Source organism: Diabrotica undecimpunctata, unplaced genomic scaffold, assembly GCF_040954645.1.
Source record: "Diabrotica undecimpunctata isolate CICGRU unplaced genomic scaffold, icDiaUnde3 ctg00001767.1, whole genome shotgun sequence".
In the NCBI taxonomy this organism is placed as follows: Eukaryota; Metazoa; Arthropoda; class Insecta; order Coleoptera; family Chrysomelidae; genus Diabrotica; species Diabrotica undecimpunctata.
In genome coordinates, this window is record NW_027312727.1 from 1 (window position 1) to 20,316 (window position 20,316).

At 34.0% G+C, this 20,316-nt stretch overlaps 1 protein-coding gene across 1 annotated transcript; it reads left to right on the plus strand.

Moving 5' to 3' along the window:
- Nucleotides 1-1,227: 1,227 nt before the first annotated feature.
- LOC140431713 (odorant receptor 13a-like) lies at nucleotides 1,228-16,422 on the plus strand (the record flags this gene model as incomplete). Its single annotated transcript, XM_072519597.1, has 4 exons — nucleotides 1,228-1,366; nucleotides 7,131-7,332; nucleotides 8,297-8,452; nucleotides 16,369-16,422. Coding segments are annotated over 4 exons (551 nt in total), but the record flags the coding sequence as incomplete, so codon positions are not given.
- Nucleotides 16,423-20,316: the final 3,894 nt, after the last annotated feature.

Sequence of the window (20,316 nt, forward strand, 5' to 3'; positions counted from 1 at the left end):
CTATCTCAGAAGTGACCATAAAGGCCAATGAGATGAACCGATTGGATGCCTTTGAAATGTGGGTATTTAGAAGACTACTTAAAATTTCCTGCACAGATCACACAACAAATGTCGAAGTATTAAATCAAATGGACAGAGAACAAGAATGGCTGCCAATAATTAAAAGAAAAAAAATTGCTTATCTGGGTCATATATTTCGAAATTCTCAAGTACCAGTTCTTAAAGCTTATTATGGAAGGAAGATAGAAGGAAAACGGGGCATCGGAAGAAAGAAATATTCATGGCTTAAAAACATAAGGGATTGGACAAACCTCGATGCCCATTGCACTCTTTAGAGCCACACAAGACTGATAAGAGTATGCGAGAATTGTCGCCAACATCCACTAATTGGATAGGGCACCATAAGAAGTAGATTGTTCTGCTGCTAATAAAGGCTCATTTGAACATTTTTTGTAAATACATTTATTAAAAATAAAATACCTTTATTTAAAATATTTTTTATTTTTGTAGAATTTTTTACTTTATTTTAGAAAGTACGAGATTGTTTTTTAAATAAGATTTTCACGTTTTAGTTTAAACACCTCTAATAAAGACTGATATAGATGTTTAGTGATTCAAAGAAAACGATATCTACATAATTTTAAATTTTAATATTTAATTATTACAAAAGAAAAACCCATGTGGCATTCGAAACCCTGACCCGTACGGTATTCTTACCACTAAACCACTAAGTTTCCATAAATCTTTATTGACAAGAGTGTATGCGACGTCTCAAATAATAGCAGAAAATTATTCTTGATGAATAATTTAGTTTTCGGATTAAAAAATTACTACTAATTAAACTGTCTTTTACTTACATTTGCTTTATTGCTCTTCGATCAGCTTTTACTTTATGCGGAATTAAAAAAATGTAAATATTCGACGTCATATTATGACTGAATTTTTAATTTACAATGTATTATGTTTTCCATCTTTTTGCGTTACTTTGCCTGTTCTTAACGCAGTCATCACTATAAATGAAAAAAAATATTAGCTCAAGAGTTAATATTATTAAGAGTAGAAATTGACTTGGTTTAGAGGACGTTGCATTTTTGATGAAGTTGATAGAATATCTACCTAGTACAGGAAGTTTTACACTTTTTAGTTCAATATAAGTAGTAAGAGTTTAAATTTTAAGCAAAATAAAATATGTAGTTTTTACAATATAAAATAATTTTTTCGTTTTAGGATTTCTTATCCATATAAATGCTCAACTACAATATTTACAATCAAATATTCTTCATATGTTTGACGATACTCACAACTATCTTAACATTTGGGAAAGCAGAGTGCGATTCTGCACCAAATACCACATAGAAATAATTAGGTGAATTTAATTTATTTGATACTACATTAAAGTAATTAAAAAAATATCTTTAACTGTTTATAAAATATCGGGTGTTTAGTTGTAATTTTTCAATTATAACCTCCTTTTGGAGAGTGCGGGAGGGGAGCGGGGTACGAGTGCACATTTTGCTTCGTTTCTGATATATTTCAATTTGTCGCTATTGACATTATAAATAAAAATTTTTACTAGCTTCTACCGGAGAGGACAGCTAATTAATTATTCTTGTTATGATACATGGGTAAATTTAAAAAAAATGCAAAAAAATTTTAAAAAATCTAGAAATAACATTGAATTGAATTCTGAGGTAGGTCAAGAGACAACTAGTGGCTACAAACTCGGAGCTCTCTAAAGGCGAAGAACTATTTGACTCAAATATCAGACGATGTAGGTCTTTTTATTGGAAAAACAAGATAATTTTATGGAAGAAATTCCCAAGAGTCACTAATATTGACAAAAAAGTGGATAAAGTTCTTCATGCTTGGAAATTGTATTTGCAGCACACTCGAAGAAATAGCTAAATGCACAAATAGATATCTTGCAAAAATTAGAGCTCGATATACAAAAGGTCGAGATGTAAGAGATACAAACGTGGTGAAAATCAAGGGTGTGTTAATCTATGTGTAGATCTCTTTGTATTTGGCAGGCATTCTGCGTTCATCCCATATACATTTGAAGTACTTATGCATGCAAAATGGTACAGGAGAGAAATTTTTTCCAATTTTACCATGGCAATCACTCGTTTTAGCTTCTATTAAGGAGTTTACAATTTAATAATGTGGATGACGGAGAATTTAGGAAACAGTTTGTCTAAATTGGCTTCGAGTATAGAAAACAATTTTAATGATTTTGCTTATAGATGTAGAATGAACTCCGACATTTCTGAATTTCTAACGATTAATTGAAATACTAAAACTAAATCCTTTTTGTGCAAATAAATTTGGAAGTTTTACGTTTGGTTTTCGATTAGACAACAGCTCTTCTTTTGTCGGTACAACGGTTGATTCAGCCAATTTCTGGGAACAGGTAGAAATGTTACATGCTATTAATTGATTCATGTCAATACTTTTTTGCACTCAGAGTTACTCTTTAATTCCACACTTTAACTTTTGGTAGGGACTCTTGGGAAAAATAAACGTGAAATTTCTGAATTTTTCTTAGCAAAAAATGAAGAAACGAGAAATGAATTCTATTAGTATATTTGACTTTTCTAAAGAGATGAAATTAATGCCATATAAACCCAAGTCAAATAAAATAGTGCTAATGGTCTGAAATTATATAGTACTAAAAGCTGAGGATTTAGGAATGACAAGAGAAATGGCACAGAAACTCGTTGGGACTACAGAAAATGTAGGTTTAAATATAACTATCTCATGAACAAATATGTATAATACCAAATTTGGTAACCAACCAGAACATCAGTATTGGTGGGCAAAGAGGTAGAACTCGGAGATAAAATATAAATACCTAGGACATGAAATTATAACTGGCAGGGATAATCAGACCCATGAACTGAAGCGAAGAATCGATTTTGGGTGGGCAGCATATGAAAAACTGTGACAATATTTTAAAACTGAGCTATCCACATGCCTGAAAAAGGAAAAGTATCTGATTCAATACTTCCTCCCAGTGTTGACACATAGAGAAGAATGGAGCGATCCATGTTAGGAATTACTTGCAAGACAAAACAAAAAACGAAAAAGGTCAGCAAAAGAACCAACGTTGACTGACGTCATCGAAAAGATAGCCAGACTAAAATAGAGATGCGCAGAACGAAGGAGCGATGGACAAAGAGGTTATTGGAATGGAGACCAAGGGAAGTTAAGAATAAGCGTCGGTCGACCACCTACACGATAAGCTGACGATTTAATAAGATTAATATAAAAACTGGAGGAGAGTGATACAATATAGGAGGGGTTGGAAACACGAGAAAGAGGCCTATGTTCAGCAGTAGACTTTTGAGGCTGGGTAATAGTGAATGCTATCAACAATGCACTATATAGATAATATCGACAAAAACACAGGTGAAGCGAAAACACCAGGGTTTACACTAGAGGTTAAACAAAAATGTCACCAAAAAAAGAAAGCTTTATTAAAATATAAGTCAGAAAAAAACGAATGAATCATATGAAGAATATAAAAGAATAAGAACTGAAACTCATCAAATAATAAAAAAAAAACAAAAACAGACTACTGGGAAAGATTCACAAAAGGACTAAAGGTGGATTTTTTATGGACAACCGAGAAACAATTATGGCGCTTCATAAGACAACCAAGAAGCGAAATGAAAGAACTACTTGAAATAGCAGAACACATACAAGAGGATACATGGGTGGCCTTCCTGACAGAAATGTTTAAAAAACAAAACGAAGAACCTTTACCAGAAACGCCAAATATAATAACTGAGGAAAAGACCGAAATCTCCCAAAACGATGTGAGAAGAAGAAATAAACAAATTAAAAAACAGAAAGGTCACCAGGAGAAGATCAAATACCAAATGAACTCTTAAAATATGGAGGTAATCATCTTGTACAACAACTGCAACTTCTTATTAATAAAATAATCACCACGAACAGAATACCAGATGAATGGAGGAGAGCGATCATGGTGATGTTCTTCAAAAAAAGGAGATAAGAAAGACCCCAAGAATTATCGAGCAATAAATCTATTAAATACAACACTCAAATTGACAACAAGAATAATAGACGCGCTATCTCAGAGTAATAAACGAACGAATATCTCTACAAGAGGAACAGCAAGGATTTCGGACAGGAGGATCACGCACGGATGCAGTTTTTGTAATAAGACAAATAAAAGAAAAGTCACTGGAATACAACAAACCGGCATATATGTGTCTGATAGATTTGAAGAAAGCGTTTGATAGAGTAAGAATTCGGGACGCGATACATTTATTATATGAAAAGGGAATATCACTGGATTTAGTAAAAACCATTGAGAATATATATAAAGATAACATAGCTATGGTAAGATGTAAAGGAAAACTATCACAACCTATCAAATATGAAACTGGCATTAGACAAGGAGATTCGCTGAGCCCATTAATATTTAATCTAATAAGGATGAAATCATAAAGAAAGTTAAAAAAGAAGAGGATATAGAATGGGAGAAAAGGAAATAAGGATAATATGCTACGCCGACGACGCCAAAATAACAGCCGAAAATAAAGATGACCTACAAAGATTAATTAAAGAATTCGAAGATACAGCGCTCACATACAACATGGAGATCTCAACAGAGAAAACTAAAGTGATAGTGATATCAGCGTAACCGAGAAGATGTAAACTAGTCGTAAATAACAAAATAATCCAACAAGTGATGGAAACTGAAAACGTGGGAATAAAACTGTCAAGCTACGGAAAAGTGAAAGAAGATGTACAAAAACAAGTAAACATGGCAAACAGAGCAGCAGGATGTCTCAACAACACAATCTGGAGAAACAAATACCTCACAACAGAAACGAAAACCAGGATATATAAATCAACAATAAGACCGATAATGACGTACACAGCGGAAACAAGAGCAGATACGGCGAAAACACAAAGACTACTGGAAACAACAGGAATGTAAGTCTTACGAAAAATAACAAACCAAACTCTAAGAGACAGAGTAAGAAGTGAGGAAATACGAGCGAGATGTGGTATAGAGGAAATAAACGCGTGGACCAAAAGAAAAAAAGTGGAATGGAATCAACACATCGAAAGAATGACAGAAAATAGAATAGTACGAATAGCAAGAGACAAATCGCCAAATGGAAGAAGATCATTGGGACGACCGAGGAAAAGATGGTCAGACAACGTCAATTGAGGCTAAAAACCGAAGTAAAACAGGCATTTTGCCTATTTATAAAGTAGGAAGAAGAAGAAGAAAAACACAGGTGGTAAGTACAAACTTGCTATGATAACATTTTACAACAGCACCAAGGGAGGAGTGGACGTAGTGGACAAAATAAGGGAAAATTATTTAGTGTCTTAAAAAAAATGTAGGTGACCTCTTACAATGTTCTTTTCCATGCTAAATATTGCAGGTCTGAATAGTCAAATAATATATCAACAAAATACTGATGCCTACATCTTCTTCTTCAAGTGCCATCTCCGCGGCGGAGGTCGGCAATCATCACAGCTATTCGGACTTTTGAGACGGCTGCTCTGAAAAGTTCATTAGATGTACATCCGTACCACTCTCTCAGGTTGCGCAGCCATGACATTCTACGCCTCCCTATGCTTCTCTTTCCTTGGACCTTTCCCTGCATAATCAGTTGGAGCAAGGTGTATTTCTCTCCACGTGTAATATGTCCGAGATATTCTAACTTTCTTCTTTTTATTGAATTTAAAATTTCCATTTCTTTGTTCATCCTTCCCAGAACCTCTTTGTTTGTGACGTGTTCTGTCCATGATATTTTCAGAATTCTTCTGTACACCCACAGCTCAAATGATTATATTATGATGCCTACATAGCACACCCGAAATATTTAAAAATTCTAGAAAGAACTAATACGTGACCATTTTGAATGTAGACAAAAAATTGTTACTCTTTAAAATGTGGGGGCAGGATATTAAAGTGGTTAGCTTTTCTCCTTTTCTTCTAACCTCTAGACTCACAACTATGTTACAATTGATCTTGTTCAATTCAATTTCTATTAAGATGAATTTTTTCTCTGATAGCAGGGTTCTTGCATTGAAAGTTGCAATTTTGAGTGATATACATATATCTATTACATGGTTTTATCAAATATGTCAGATTTTGTCGGTTTGATTTTATCATCATCATCATCTAACCTACTGCGTCCAAAGTTAAACATAGGCCTCCCTTAATTTCTTTCACTTCTGTCGATCTTGAGCTTACTGCAGCCAATTTCCAGTGGTTCTAGTGACGTCATTTGTCCATTGTGTAGGTAATCTACCTCTGCTTCTTCTATCAGCTTGTGGCCTACACAGTGTAGTTTTTTAAATTAAATTTATTCTAACCACATGGCCCGCCCATTTCCACTTCAGCCATACTATGCGCTCTATGGCATCTGTGACGCCTATTCTTCTTATTTGTTCTTTATAACTCTGTCTCTGAGAGTCAGTCCAAGTAGCGAGCATTCCATTCGTCTTTGGGCTATTCTGAAAGTGTTTTACCACTGCAAGTTATGACTGGAAACACACATTGGTTCAACGCCTTCTTTTTCAACTAATTTGGCATGCTGCTCTTCTTGAAGATATTGAACGCTCCATTGAGCTCCATTAAGTTCTTTTTGATTTTTTCATGACCTAAGTATTTATATTCATGAACTAATCCTATTTTGTTAGACTTAACTTTTCGATTTTCGCTTAGTACCACATTTGTCATCATGTATTGTGTCTTTCCAAAATTTATGTTCAAACCAACTTCCTTACAGGTAGCATCTAACTCAGTAAGCATAGTTCCAATCTCTTCTAAGTTATCTGTTATCAGAACAATGTTGTCCGCAAATCGTAGGTATGAGACCATTTCACCGTCGACATTGATTTCTTTTGGCATCCAATTTTTTAAAAGCATGTTCCAAAACTACTGTAAAGAGTTTGGGAGATAATGTGTCTTCTTGCTTGATTCCTCTTTTAATTTTTACACATTGTGTATCTTTGTGTAATCTGTAAGTGTGTGGAGAGTTTGTCAGCGACTTAAACGGTGGATTAGTGATTTACTTTTGTTTTCAACATTTTTAATTTTTAACAACCGACTAATAATAATCTAAATGTTTTAGATACACCAGGGAAGTATTTGGACACTTCGATCTTTTACTTATAGTCCATGTGTCGCTTACCTCTGTCATAATGGGAGTACTGTGCTTTCAAATGGTTTTTGAAGAAAATATATCTGATAAATTAAGATATTTTCTTCATTTAGGTGGATGGGTAGCAATGTTGTTTTTAACTTGTTATTATGGGCAACTTATTCTTACACAGGTAACTATTATTAAATTTATAAATAATTTATTTCTTTTATCTCTTTTTTCTTGTAGCTTCATGTAGTTTATACTGAGTTACAATATGCTTCACAGAAATAGTTGTTTGGCAATTTTCGCACATTGGTAACACAGTTTGCGTAAAGAGGTGTTTATGGGCTAAGTTGCTGTGTTACTGTACACTTTAGATTTCATTTTAGATTTCAAATCAAATGTAAATGGAATCCTGGATGAAGAATGTTGAGCACACTAATTGATCTACTTCTTTATTTTCTTTTATATTGTAATACGATGATCTATAAGGCGATTGGATTATTGGTATTTAAATGTTTGATAGTGTAAAGCGAGCTAAGCGAACCGGTAATTATGAGAGACGGGGACTGTTTCGACCCTTTTATATGGATAACTGCTTGTAGTATCAACACAACTCTGCAATGTATGATGAAGTAATGGGTTTGAATTTAAATTTTAGGGATGTATTTAGTGTGAGAATGCTTGCACCAATACCGTCTGATGATTTGGATGTGTCAGTGTATATCTCATATATATCTCATATCTTTATATTACTCACAAGTTAGTATAAATAAGAATACATCAGAACACGCGCGAGTGCGTGATTCTGCTATTGAGAGAGAAAACGGACCACTAGTGCCGATCACGCGCTAGCGCGTGATGTAAAAGAATTTGACAGAATTATGAAAATCTTTAAGATAATGATAGTAATAGCTTAAAAACACAATATTAAGAAATAATAACTGTTTTAAATTTCATAAAACAAAATGGCTCCTAGCCGAGTTCCATCCGCTTCGATAGGCAGCGAATGTGTTAAGAAGAAGTCGTATTGCTTTAGACCAGGTTAACGGAAATACCGGGTTGTTTCATTTTATTCATAACATTAGTTTATTATTATACTTTTCTCGTAGTTAAACTTTGATAAAATAATATTAATAGAGTATATTTTCCAGAGCGAATTGATTGGAAATGCAGTATACAATTCTAAGTGGTATAACTGTCCTTCATCCTTACAGAAGTCAGTTTTGCTTATGATACTTCGTTCTCAAAGGCCATTGAAATTAACTGCTGCTTCTATCAGTACACTTTCTTTACAGACATTCCTATCGGTAATGTATTCGTTTTTTTATTTAATTTATAAACAAAATGCATACTTTTATTATTACATACGTAGTAATTGTTACTTAACGAATTAGTTATAGCCCTTGGCATGTATTTCGTAGTTTTGTTTATGTTTTATATATTTAGCTTTATATACATAGTATATAATGTATAATTTCAGTATTCGTGAATCCCAACAAACCTGCTGTAGGATGCATATCTATATTTTAGTTTCGGACTTGATTTATATTTGCACGTCATTTACTTAATAAACTCTACTACTATTTCACTTCAATAATAACGGTGTACGCAATATACTATCGTGTAAACGTATTATGTATTTATTGTAGATAATAAACATTAATACTGGTTAGCCGAAACTTTCCGATTTGTCTGTATATCTGTAATGTGTTTGTATATATTTATACATATCATTAAACACGGGTAAAATAGTTTATTGTTCGAGAGAGATTCGTTAAACACCCATTTAGTTTTGTTTAATTAAACTAGGTCCAGCTAACGAATGAACTAGATATACACATTCGATTCGTAGATATTTAATGTTACTGCATGTGCTCAGCAGGATAAAACTAAGCGTGTTATGAAAATGTCTTTGCGTGAGGGCTAAACCAATAATTTGTGAAATGGTAAAGTTGCTGGTGTAAGCACATATTCATGAATGTTAGGGAAATAAGTCTTCCACTCACAATCCGTTATAGGTTTCATCAAAGTTGAAAAAAGAGAATGGGCTACCGAATTCGCTGTTTACAAACTTTTACAGCATCTTTAGGCCCTCAAGAAACTAAGACTAAAATACATAATGTATATAAACAAATGTGTATATGAAAAAAGAAACGAACGATTATTTAAGTAGTACAGAGGACTTAATTAATGGTCAGTAGTGATGTAAAAAAAGTACCTAGCCGTTACAAAGTAACGGGCATTTGTCCAATAACCAAAGTACCGATTCCTCATTGTTAGAAATACTCTGTACTTTTGGTACAGATAACCATGCTAGTAAACTATGCGAAATACCCTTCTTCTTCTTCAAGTGCCATCTCCGCGGCGGAGGTCGGCAATCATCATATTCGGACTTTTGAGACGGCTGCTCTGAAAAGTTCATTTGATGTACATCCGTACCACTCTCTCAGGTTGCGCAGCCATGACATTCTACGCCTCCCTATGCTTCTCTTTCCTTGGATCTTTCCCTGAATAATCAGTTGGAGCAAGGTGTATTTCTCTCCACGTGTAATATGTCCGAGAAATACCCGGATGTCGGTAATACAAAACAAAACAAATTCTTGGTCTATTGGCATGTCAGTTGTTGGTTGTATCAATGTAAATCTACCCGTTCTACATCAATATCGTTCGATGGAATAAAAGTCCAAAATTATCAACAATAACTTCTATTCAAAAATTACAGGCGGTTTTAAAATGAAATAATTCTAAAGAATATATCGGTGGTAAGTTCAAAAAGGTACTGATTTTACAATCTTTTAAATTAATATATACATGCCACGGCTTCTCCGAAATAAAAACATAATCAAAGCGGGAAGTCGTTAAATTTAATTACACATTCTCGACGCGAGATATAAACATAAAAGCTACGTCGAACTAATATTTAGAATAAATATCTTTTGAGTGCAATAAGCAATAATACTCGACTTAAGCCATAAATTATAAAAAATAATCTACTGAGTGTCTCTGACATCCTCCCACCTGAGGCAAAGTTACAATAAGAAACGTGACTCACAAACAATCAGAGACAACAACATAAAAAATAAAAGAAAACCTACTACACAAGAAACAGAAACAATAAAACACAAGAAAATTAAAACATTCTACAAACTAGTTCATAAAAAAGTCAGTATATCTAGCAGATGTTTTAACCTTACGCCCACTCCGCGTAACGTAGCGCGTATCACTTTTGTGCGTTTCGGGTACTCTGCTTTTAGACACTCCCGTCTTCGCGTCATCACACTCGTTTGCACTTTTGTGCGTTTCGGGTACTCTGCTTTTAGACACTCCCGTCTTCGCGTCATCACACTCGTTTGCACTTTCAACCTCGCGCACCTCAACTTCTTTCCACTGGGCTCGAGAAGAGATGCCTGGGTCGTTGTTTCCCTCAGAGTCCAAGTTGTTCGAATTGCCCTCTCTTCGGATAGAATTGACTGTGCATTCCAAAGGGTACAAGCGTTGCACAGGTCTCAGAAATTGTCCCCTTTCGGTATTAACTCTCACAAGTCGCACTTGCTTATCTTTTCCAGGAAGAAGTTCGACTACTCGACCAAGTGGCCAATTGATAGTTACTAGGCAGCGCTGGATGTCCCTCCAACCATGGGAGCCTAACTTCATATCGTCCATCGGTGTCAACAGAAATGGTTTCCAGAAAAAGTTTCTTTGCTGCTAATGCGGTTTCATCGCGAGTCTTCCTTTCCATTGGATCATTTATGCCTAGTACGTCGAGCTCCCAAAGATTCGTAATAGGGGCATTATTGACAAAAAGAGAGAGCGAGATCATAGATAAGTTACTATGCGTTTCAACTGGTATCTTTCCCATTAGAGTCCAGCCTAATAGGGTCTCTATCGCTACCAAGTTACAATTCAAAATATGTCTTCTTCCAGTGTAAAGTTTGCCCGCGATATCTGATCCTATCAAAAGTTCAATTGGAGTAGAATCATATGAGTCAGATATTTCAATATTTAATTTACGAAGCTCTTCCGTCCAGGGCCCATCGAATATGGAAGATACACTATTGCAAATAACAGCTTGATCCAGTGCTTCAAAGGTACAACTATAAGTATCGTGATTTAATTCCACGTCATAGCAATCATGATTTTGCATCAAATTACTTCCTCCGAATAACCCATGAACGAGACTAATTTTTCCTTTTGACTGATATCCCAAAAATTTAGCTGTCGCCTTCAAAATATATGATTTCTGCGATCCAGTATCAATCAATGCTCGCACATGTCTCGATTTACCTAAATGAGTCATTTTTACGCGCAGCGTCTGCAAAAAAACCTGTGTGTTCATATTAGAACTATTCGCAAGTGCCTGATCGACTTTCGCTACCGTATCATCTTGTTGTTTTTGCTCCAAATTATTTGCCTTTGTTCTATTAACTGAAAGTGTCGGACACATTAGACAAACATGTGATCTACTACAAACTAAGCAACTTAAATGACCTCGACATTTTCGAGCTTGATGGCCAATTTTTAAGCATCGAAAGCATGCACCCTTTTGTGCCAAAATATTTCTTTTTTGCTCGTAGGTCAACTTCTGAGCTTTAAAGCAGCCAGTACTGTCGTGCGAATTTTGGCAAAAAAGGCACTTCGTTGTCACTTCTGAATTTATTAGACCCATTGCCGTAGAAAAGTTTTCTTGTGGTATCCGCGATTTCTGACTAGGCCGTTTAACATCTCTATTTGCTGCACTAGGTAGATCAAAGCCTTCCACCGCTAAAGAAATGTGCTGTTCATTATCGACTTCCCTTTTCAAAAAGTGCATGAGATTGTTAAGTCGATTTTCTATAGTAGAAACGCCCACCGTATTTATAAAAGCTTGTGATCCAGCGACCTCGGGTCCCTCGGGAATACGTTGCCAAACTCTCAATAGTTCCGATGGTAAACACGATTCTACTAACGGAAACAGCATCGCCGCGTAATTATCTGATTTTATCCCAAGTGTCTCTAACGCCCGTAATTGAGTTTCGAGATTGTCGTACAACAAAGATAGATCCCTTTTATTGCCAGACGAGGTGTTATTAATTACTAATTTTAGCAACTCCCGCACGTATACCTCTATTTGCAAATCATCCCGCCCGAATCGCGAAAGAAGACAGTCTACCATTTTACCATAATTGTCCCCAGTGGCTGGAAAACTATCAACTAACTGTCTTGCCCGACTACCCATTAACGTACATTGGACCAGATATTCCACTTTATCATTTAAATCTATATCCGGATCATTATGTATCTTTTGAAACTGGGACCAGAAGGGCAACCAGTTTCTAATATTTCCATCAAACTTCTTAAGTTCTAGAGTAGGTAATTTAAATTTACGCCTACCTGATCTGCTGCCTACACTACTTTCCGAGGCCATGGAGTCTACCTCTTCACCTGGCTCGTCCCGCGGCTTCTGTAGAAAATCCTCAGCCTGTGTGTTCAGGTCGGTAAATTTCCTTAGATAAACTTCGCTGCCATCTATCTCTGCCAACAAGTCTGCTTCACTTTCATCACTTTCCAACAGACACTGGTATATATCGCTGTCAACTTTCCTTAGATCCTCATATTTTTGTTTCAAAATTTCTAAGGTCACCACGATTAAACGTACCTTTCCTTCCGGCGCCGACAACAGCTCTTCCAACTCTTTCGCCGATTTAGTAAAGGTGGTACGGAGTACTTTACGGTGCTTTTTGTTTTGATCCATGATTCACAATGCACACTTGAACAAACTACACACGTTTATCGGAACAACAACAAATTAAACGTGCGGTCAAGGGTGTCCGGTTAGATCACTACACTTTTGGCACACCCGGTATACTCAAAAACGATTATTCCCGTAAACTGCCCGTCCTGTAACGGTCGCCAAATGTTGGTTGTATCAATGTAAATCTACCCGTTCTACATCAATATCGTTCGATGGAATAAAAGTCCAAAATTATCAACAATAACTTCTATTCAAAAATTACAGGCGGTTTTAAAATGAAATAATTCTAAAGAATATATCGGTGGTAAGTTCAAAAAGGTACTGATTTTACAATCTTTTAAATTAATATATACATGCCACGGCTTCTCCGAAATAAAAACATAATCAAAGCGGGAAGTCGTTAAATTTAATTACACATTCTCGACGCGAGATATAAACATAAAAGCTACGTCGAACTAATATTTAGAATAAACATCTTTTGAGTGCAATAAGCAATAATACTCGACTTAAGCCATAAATTATAAAAAATAATCTACTGAGTGTCTCTGACATCAGTAATCAACACTTCGAAAGATCAACCGAGATGGCAACGCTGTGTAATGTAAAGACTAACGATGGAGTATTATTACATCGTTGGTAAAGACTAAAGCAGCCTGTCAAAATGGTCGGCGGATTCTTTGATAATTTCACTATTTATTACTTTCAACTGTAATAAAAAGAAATCTTGACCTACTGTTTTTTAATATAAATGAAAAAAAATGGCAGAACGATGGTCCAGAAAAAGAACCAAATATTTCACTTTGTTAGTTTGCCACAACAAGATCCCATTTTCTATCTCCCGAAGTTATAAAAGGTCTCGAATTCATTCTTTATAAGACCAGTTGATAAATCTGAACTGATCCAAACGATCAATGGTATCAAAAGAAAATTTTTTTGTAGTACTGATGGACTATTCATAAAAATTTTCTTAAATCTCCCAAAAAATGTGTTGAAAGTCCTGGTCTCTGTCCTGGATTTATGTCGTTTCTCGTTGAAAACATTTAATCACAAAGTCAGTTCGGCTTTTTATCTAATAAATGTACCAGTGATGCTACGATTTTTGTACTACATGAGGTCTACCAAGCACTGTACAATAATCTTTACACTACCACTGTTTTTTGTAAATATGCCAAAGCTTTTAATTGTGTAAATCACGACATTTTGATAAAAAACCTAAATTTCTACGGAATTAGAGGGATTTCTTTGAATGGGCTCCAATTTTACTTGGTGTTTTTGTCTTTTCCTATAAATTTAGAACCTAAACATGTTTATAAATTAACTCTAGTCTACGTTGTTTGGAAGTAGCAAAATGGGTTATAACATCATCGTAAAATTTTGTAGTTGGCTATAATTACCTTGTTTTAACGAATGCTCCGATTCATCGTGTCCCCTAAATGATAATTCCTGACAACATAAAAAAATTACAATATCAATTAAACGACGTAAAACTGCGTGATTTTTTTTTACAATTTCGTTATGTTTGATAACATTTTCACGTTGGGCATTATCTAATGAAACATAAATAGTTCGTTTTCCAAATAAATCTAATTTAATCTGGCTGTATGTATGATCTTTCGAAATATCATGTTTATGTAAAGCCCTAAATAATTTCTTTAAATTATCGTAACCAGATTCAAACCACGGATTTTGATCTTTCCCCTATTTGTCGAAAATAAAATGCAAGGCCAACAGAAAAGTCTGTTTTTTATTTTATTTCACTTTCGGTAAGCCATGAGTACTTGTTGTACCAATTATCTGAAAATGATCTATTACTTCCCTTACCCCCAGCACTAATATTTATAAGCTGGGACATTTTAGGCAAAGGACGCCCCTTATTTTTAATAACAATTTGTTCTTCGTATGGAATAGATGAAAACCCATTTTGCAAAATATAATTTACAATATCAGATTTATCAATACTTACAGTTTCTCCCATAGCTTGCATTTTTTAGGTTAATTTACCTGAATCTGTTTACACTTTAATTAAAAAAAAAACTTCTAATATATTAAAAAATCCTTTAACCTTTAACTATTTACTGAAGACGTAACGTATCACAATATTACTTTAGAAAATAAAAATAAATCCCAGAAAGAAAAGCTAGTTCCTGCCCTCAATATCATTTCACTACTTAAGTTCTTAAGTACTTATCCATCCCGAAATAACGTTTCAATTTCATCCCGCGCTCACAAGATACAGTTCGCGACCACTCACAAATCCAAATGAAGCATCAGCAAATTTAAATTTGCCGTACTTGTCAATTAAATTCATGTGGAAAGAAATGTATGTTTGGTTGTTCATCAACTAATATTTCCTTGATTTTTACATGTAAATCGTTAAGCTTGGGATCGGCATGCCGAAACCCCGAAATGTGTCTTTTTAAGAATTCACACAGGCGGATGGATGTCTCCGATTTCAGATCATTAATTTGAAAAGTGTTTTACTCAGGGATCACTTAACGCTCAGATTGGACGAATTCTTTAAAAAACCATGAATAAAAATGAGTCTGGTCGAATTGTTCGAATTATTTTAAAAACCGTGAATAAAATTTAGTATTTATTATTTCATTAACGAATACGGAATGTGGAGATCCAGGTACAACTATCAACTCTACCAACTGTTTAAAGAGACACCGATCTCAGAATTCGTTACACTTCAGAGACTTCGCTGGGCTGCTCATGTAGTAAAAATGGAGACAGAAATATTGCTGAAAAGAGCCCTAGAAAATGCAGGGCGCAAGACCAAAAGGAAGGCCACGGAAAAGATGAAAGGATGAAGTGGCAGCGGACGTGCAAAATTTGCTAGACGTGAGAACCTGGAGAAGATCGGCGCGGGACCGACAAGGTTGGAGGCATAGTTTGGAGGAGGCCAAGGCCCGATTTGGGCTGTAGCGCCATTGAAGAGAGATTTTTTATCTCACAGATATTTTTCTTATTTCACAGAAATGACATCAACTGATTACCTGCCACAATTAATTATCGAAATACTGATTAAATTAAATATAAAAAAAAAATCTATAATATTTATAAAGGTGTGGGTCGGCACTGCCGATCCTGCCGACCATGCCTACTCTGATTGGCCACCACTGCAATTATGCAATCAGAGTCTAATGTGATTTCAGTACTTTCGATTTATGCTACAAAAATTTAATCTTCAAGACAATGTCGGATCTCTATAAAACAATTTACTCTAGCAGTTGTAATATTTAAGCATATCAAGCCATTACGCTATAAGAGTATTCGACCTGCCAACAGTCACTATAACCTTTTATAATACGTCATAATTTAATAGTAAATTTTAGTAGGTACGGTACAAACGTCATTAACACAAATCAGCAAACAAAAAATAAAAATTTTTATTCTCTCGTGTAAAGAAATATCTATCTTAAATTTGACTTGTTGTCTAGGCTGTGAGATATATAATAAATAATAAGATTTAATATTTCTTTGTTTTAGATAATCAAGACAGCATACTCATTTTTTACTCTGCTTTTAACAATGTCCAAATAAAACTCCGCAGTGTGCTATTGGCGCTGTTGAAAGACATGCAGATTCCACGAAAAACTAACTTTATGCCACTCTGTTTCTATAGTAGATACAATGTTTCAACACGAAAATAAAATATTTCACCCGCACTGAAAGCGTTTTTATTTGCATAATGCATATAAACAAGATACGACGACAGCGTCCTCATGAAAAATCGTAACTTTTATACTCTTTAAGAAATACGAAAAATATAAACGGATTTAAATTGTCACTAATCCAATTTTACAAAGCAGTGGCATCATAATAGGAAAACACTGTGGTTAAAACATTTTGTATTACTGTATTTATTGGGTTTATCCTTTTTGTACAATTTTTTTCAGCTTGATATAAAAAATAAATTTTAATTATAGTCTAGTAAAATGTATTTAGCGCGTTTAAGTTATAGTCTAGGAGCCAGGGGGTTGATTATGCATTTTTATGTCCCCTCGGTACCTTGAAGTTGTTTTCTATGTTTTTTAATAAGTAGATCCTATTTTTCGAGGGTGCCAAGCTGAAAACCCGTCAGATAATTTGTTATTAACAATTTATTTGTTTAATATATAATAAATAACATAGTGGAGCGCCTGGGGGTTTTCACCTCGGATTAGAGTTACAGTGAATGAATTAATATGATCGATGTGAGATATTGTTTTTAAAACTATAAATTGCAATGTTTATCCAAAAATTTTTTGTGCACTCTATTTTTTTATTGTTTAAACAAATTATTATAAAAAATTAATGACATTATATTTTCACTTTAAACAGTATTTTTTTTATTTATATGTTAAATCTTACCTGAGTAGACATATAAGAAAATTTTTCAAACATACCTGTATAAAAATAGCAGTAGGGATCTCGAACAGGTAGGAAAACCTGGAGGGGAGAGCGGAGCGACAGCTGCTATGTACAATGGAATTTCTCGGCCAGTTTATAGTTTAATTATAAATGAAACGTGCTCTATTGTGTACATTTAAAAAAATAGGGTAATTAATTACGAATAATGAAAAGAAAAAAAATTATTAGTACAAAATCTGTTTATTTAAATATACAACATTGTTGTCTACATCAAATAATATTTTCTTCTACTTCATCTATCTGTATAATAGGTGAAGAGTTGGAACAACTATTTCCGCTGCACTGTAAACATGCTACACTGCAGTAGGTATAAACCACTTTTTCGGCATCCACACGCAGCTCCACATCCCTTTTTGCAATTACAAAATAACATTTGCAATAAATTATCCGGAGCTGGTAATTGATTCATTGTTATTGGGATGTACATGTTATTGGAATACTTCCATCCCCAATTTTCAATAACTACGTCATTTCCTAGCCATATCTGAATTTGTAGGTACACTCTTTTAATGTGCTCAAACGCTGCATCAGTTGTTGGAGGCAGTGATGACAAAAGAACACTCGTATTTTTGGCTGTTGCTTTTATAAAAGAATTGAACCTCAATGTATTTAAATCATGAGTTTTAGACGGAGCGCCATATAAACTCAAAATACATGCTACACCTGCTTGCAATATATTGTTGGGGTCTTCATTGATATTTTTGAATACTTTTACTGAGTCGTGTAAATCAATCCGTTTTTTAAAATTTTAACTTAACTACTATCTTTGAAAATCCTAAACCTGTAGAAGCTGGATATATTTGCAGAGGGATATTTCCGTGTTTGATAAATTCAGATTCTGGTGGTAGTGTCTTCAGACGCTTGATAGGCCATCGAGGTTGTACACCATCTCTTGGAGTAACTATTTCAATGCTTCCCATATAATGGAACGTTCCCTTACCATCAATAGTGTTGATATTGAAATCAGCATTATCATGCACAAATTGAACGAAAGTGCCAGGTTTTATTTCTGGTGGAGCTGTAAAAGTTGCTGATGCTTCGTATAATGTAGCCTCTTTGTCCGAAGGACAGAAGCCTAAAGAATGACATATATTTATTACTTTTTTAGAGCCAAATTTCCTATGAAACATCACAGCCAAAGTAATATAAAGTGGCGATAAAAAAGATCTTGGTCGTACAGCTGATATAATTGCATGAGCTATCGATTTACATTTCTTCTCATATCTCGGAATTGTTTTTGCATTATTTTTCTTATCTTTTAATATCATTTCAGATAGTAACAAATTTAAAGATGTTGGAATTGATTCATCAACATCTTGAAGCATTTTGTCACTTGGCGTATAATTTTCATTATCATACACTTGGGCTCTTATATATCTCCGAATAATTTCGCACGCCGCTGTTAGAATATGAAATTCTTCTTCTTCTTCTTTACTATTATATTTTTGATTGTACCAATTTTCTGTTAATACATCATGGTTAATTTTTTTAAAGCATATAATGGTATTGGACCCAAATTTAGTTGAAATGATAATATCATCGTAAAATCGATCTATTAGTCGTTTTTTAATAGTTTTTTCATCCGGGATATGCTCTGTAGTGATGACGTTTTTCAACTCTTGCATGGTAAATTGGCAATCATCATTCTCTTCTATGTACTTGTATATTTGCTCCATTGCTGCATCTACCATCGAAATTTTTGGATTAATTTTTTTTTCAACATTACTGAGGTGAATTGAATTTTTCAGCAAATTATAACAATCCGAATGATATTTTGTTGCAAGTGTCTGTAAGTCGGTTATACCAGAAATCCTTTGTAATAGTTCAAAAAACCAAATTTTCACTGTTATAAAAGCACAATATTCACTTGCAACTTGTTACTTGCAACTAAACTGAGACATTAAATTGTACATAGCAGCTGTCGCTTCGCTCTCCCCTCCACGTTTTTCTATCTGTTCGACATCCCTACTGCTATTTTTATACACAAGTATCTTTGAAAAATATTCCTATATATCTACTCAGGTAAGATTTAACACATAAATAAAAAAAAATGTTTAAAGTGAAAATATATGGTCAAACATTAATTTTTTATATTAATTTGTTTTAACAATAAAAAAAATAGAGTGCACAAAAAAATTTTGGGTAAACATTGCAATTTATAGTTTTAAAAACAATATCCCACATCGATCATATTAATTCGTTCACTGTAACTCTAATCCGAGGTTTTACTGTTTTGAATGCTCCAGGAACTCCACTAGTATATACGGTTGCCTTCCATCGATATACCATTTTTGGTTTTCTGTTTTGCGAGACATGCCATTATTTTTACTTTTATATATATATATATATATATATATATATATATATATATATATATATATATATATATATATATATGTATATATATATATATATATATATATATATATATATATATATATATGTATATATATATATATATATATATATATATATATATATATATATATATATATATATATATATATATATATATATATATATATAGTACCGTCATTATGATTTATTTCTTTACTCCGTTTGGAAGTACCAGAAATTGAATTCACTACGAATTTTAACCACGATGAACGGCATGTGGAATACAATTTTAGATTCCCTTGCCAAGTATTTTATGAAGCTGTTTGCTTTGCAAGTTTTAGAAAGCACAGTGGTAAAAATTTGAATTCGATTTCGTCAGGTAGAAATCGTATGATTTCTCTTTTTGAATAGTTTTTGTTATGTCTGTAGGGTTGTTAAGCAGTTCCTTAGAGTATGTTTCAAGTCCAGTGCTTTATACAGGTTGGTGAATTGTTTGCAGTTGGTAAGTTTGGTATGGTTGATTCGTAGTCTTCTAGTAGTCGATGCTTCTCTTCTAGTTATGAAGTCTAGGGAGAGATGACCAATAAAAGATTAAAGTTTATGAAAAGTTGTTTTGCTCTTTTGCTATAAGTTTTGTTAAGTATCCTCTACTGACTTTTTAAAAACGAATTTCGAGATTCGTTAGCT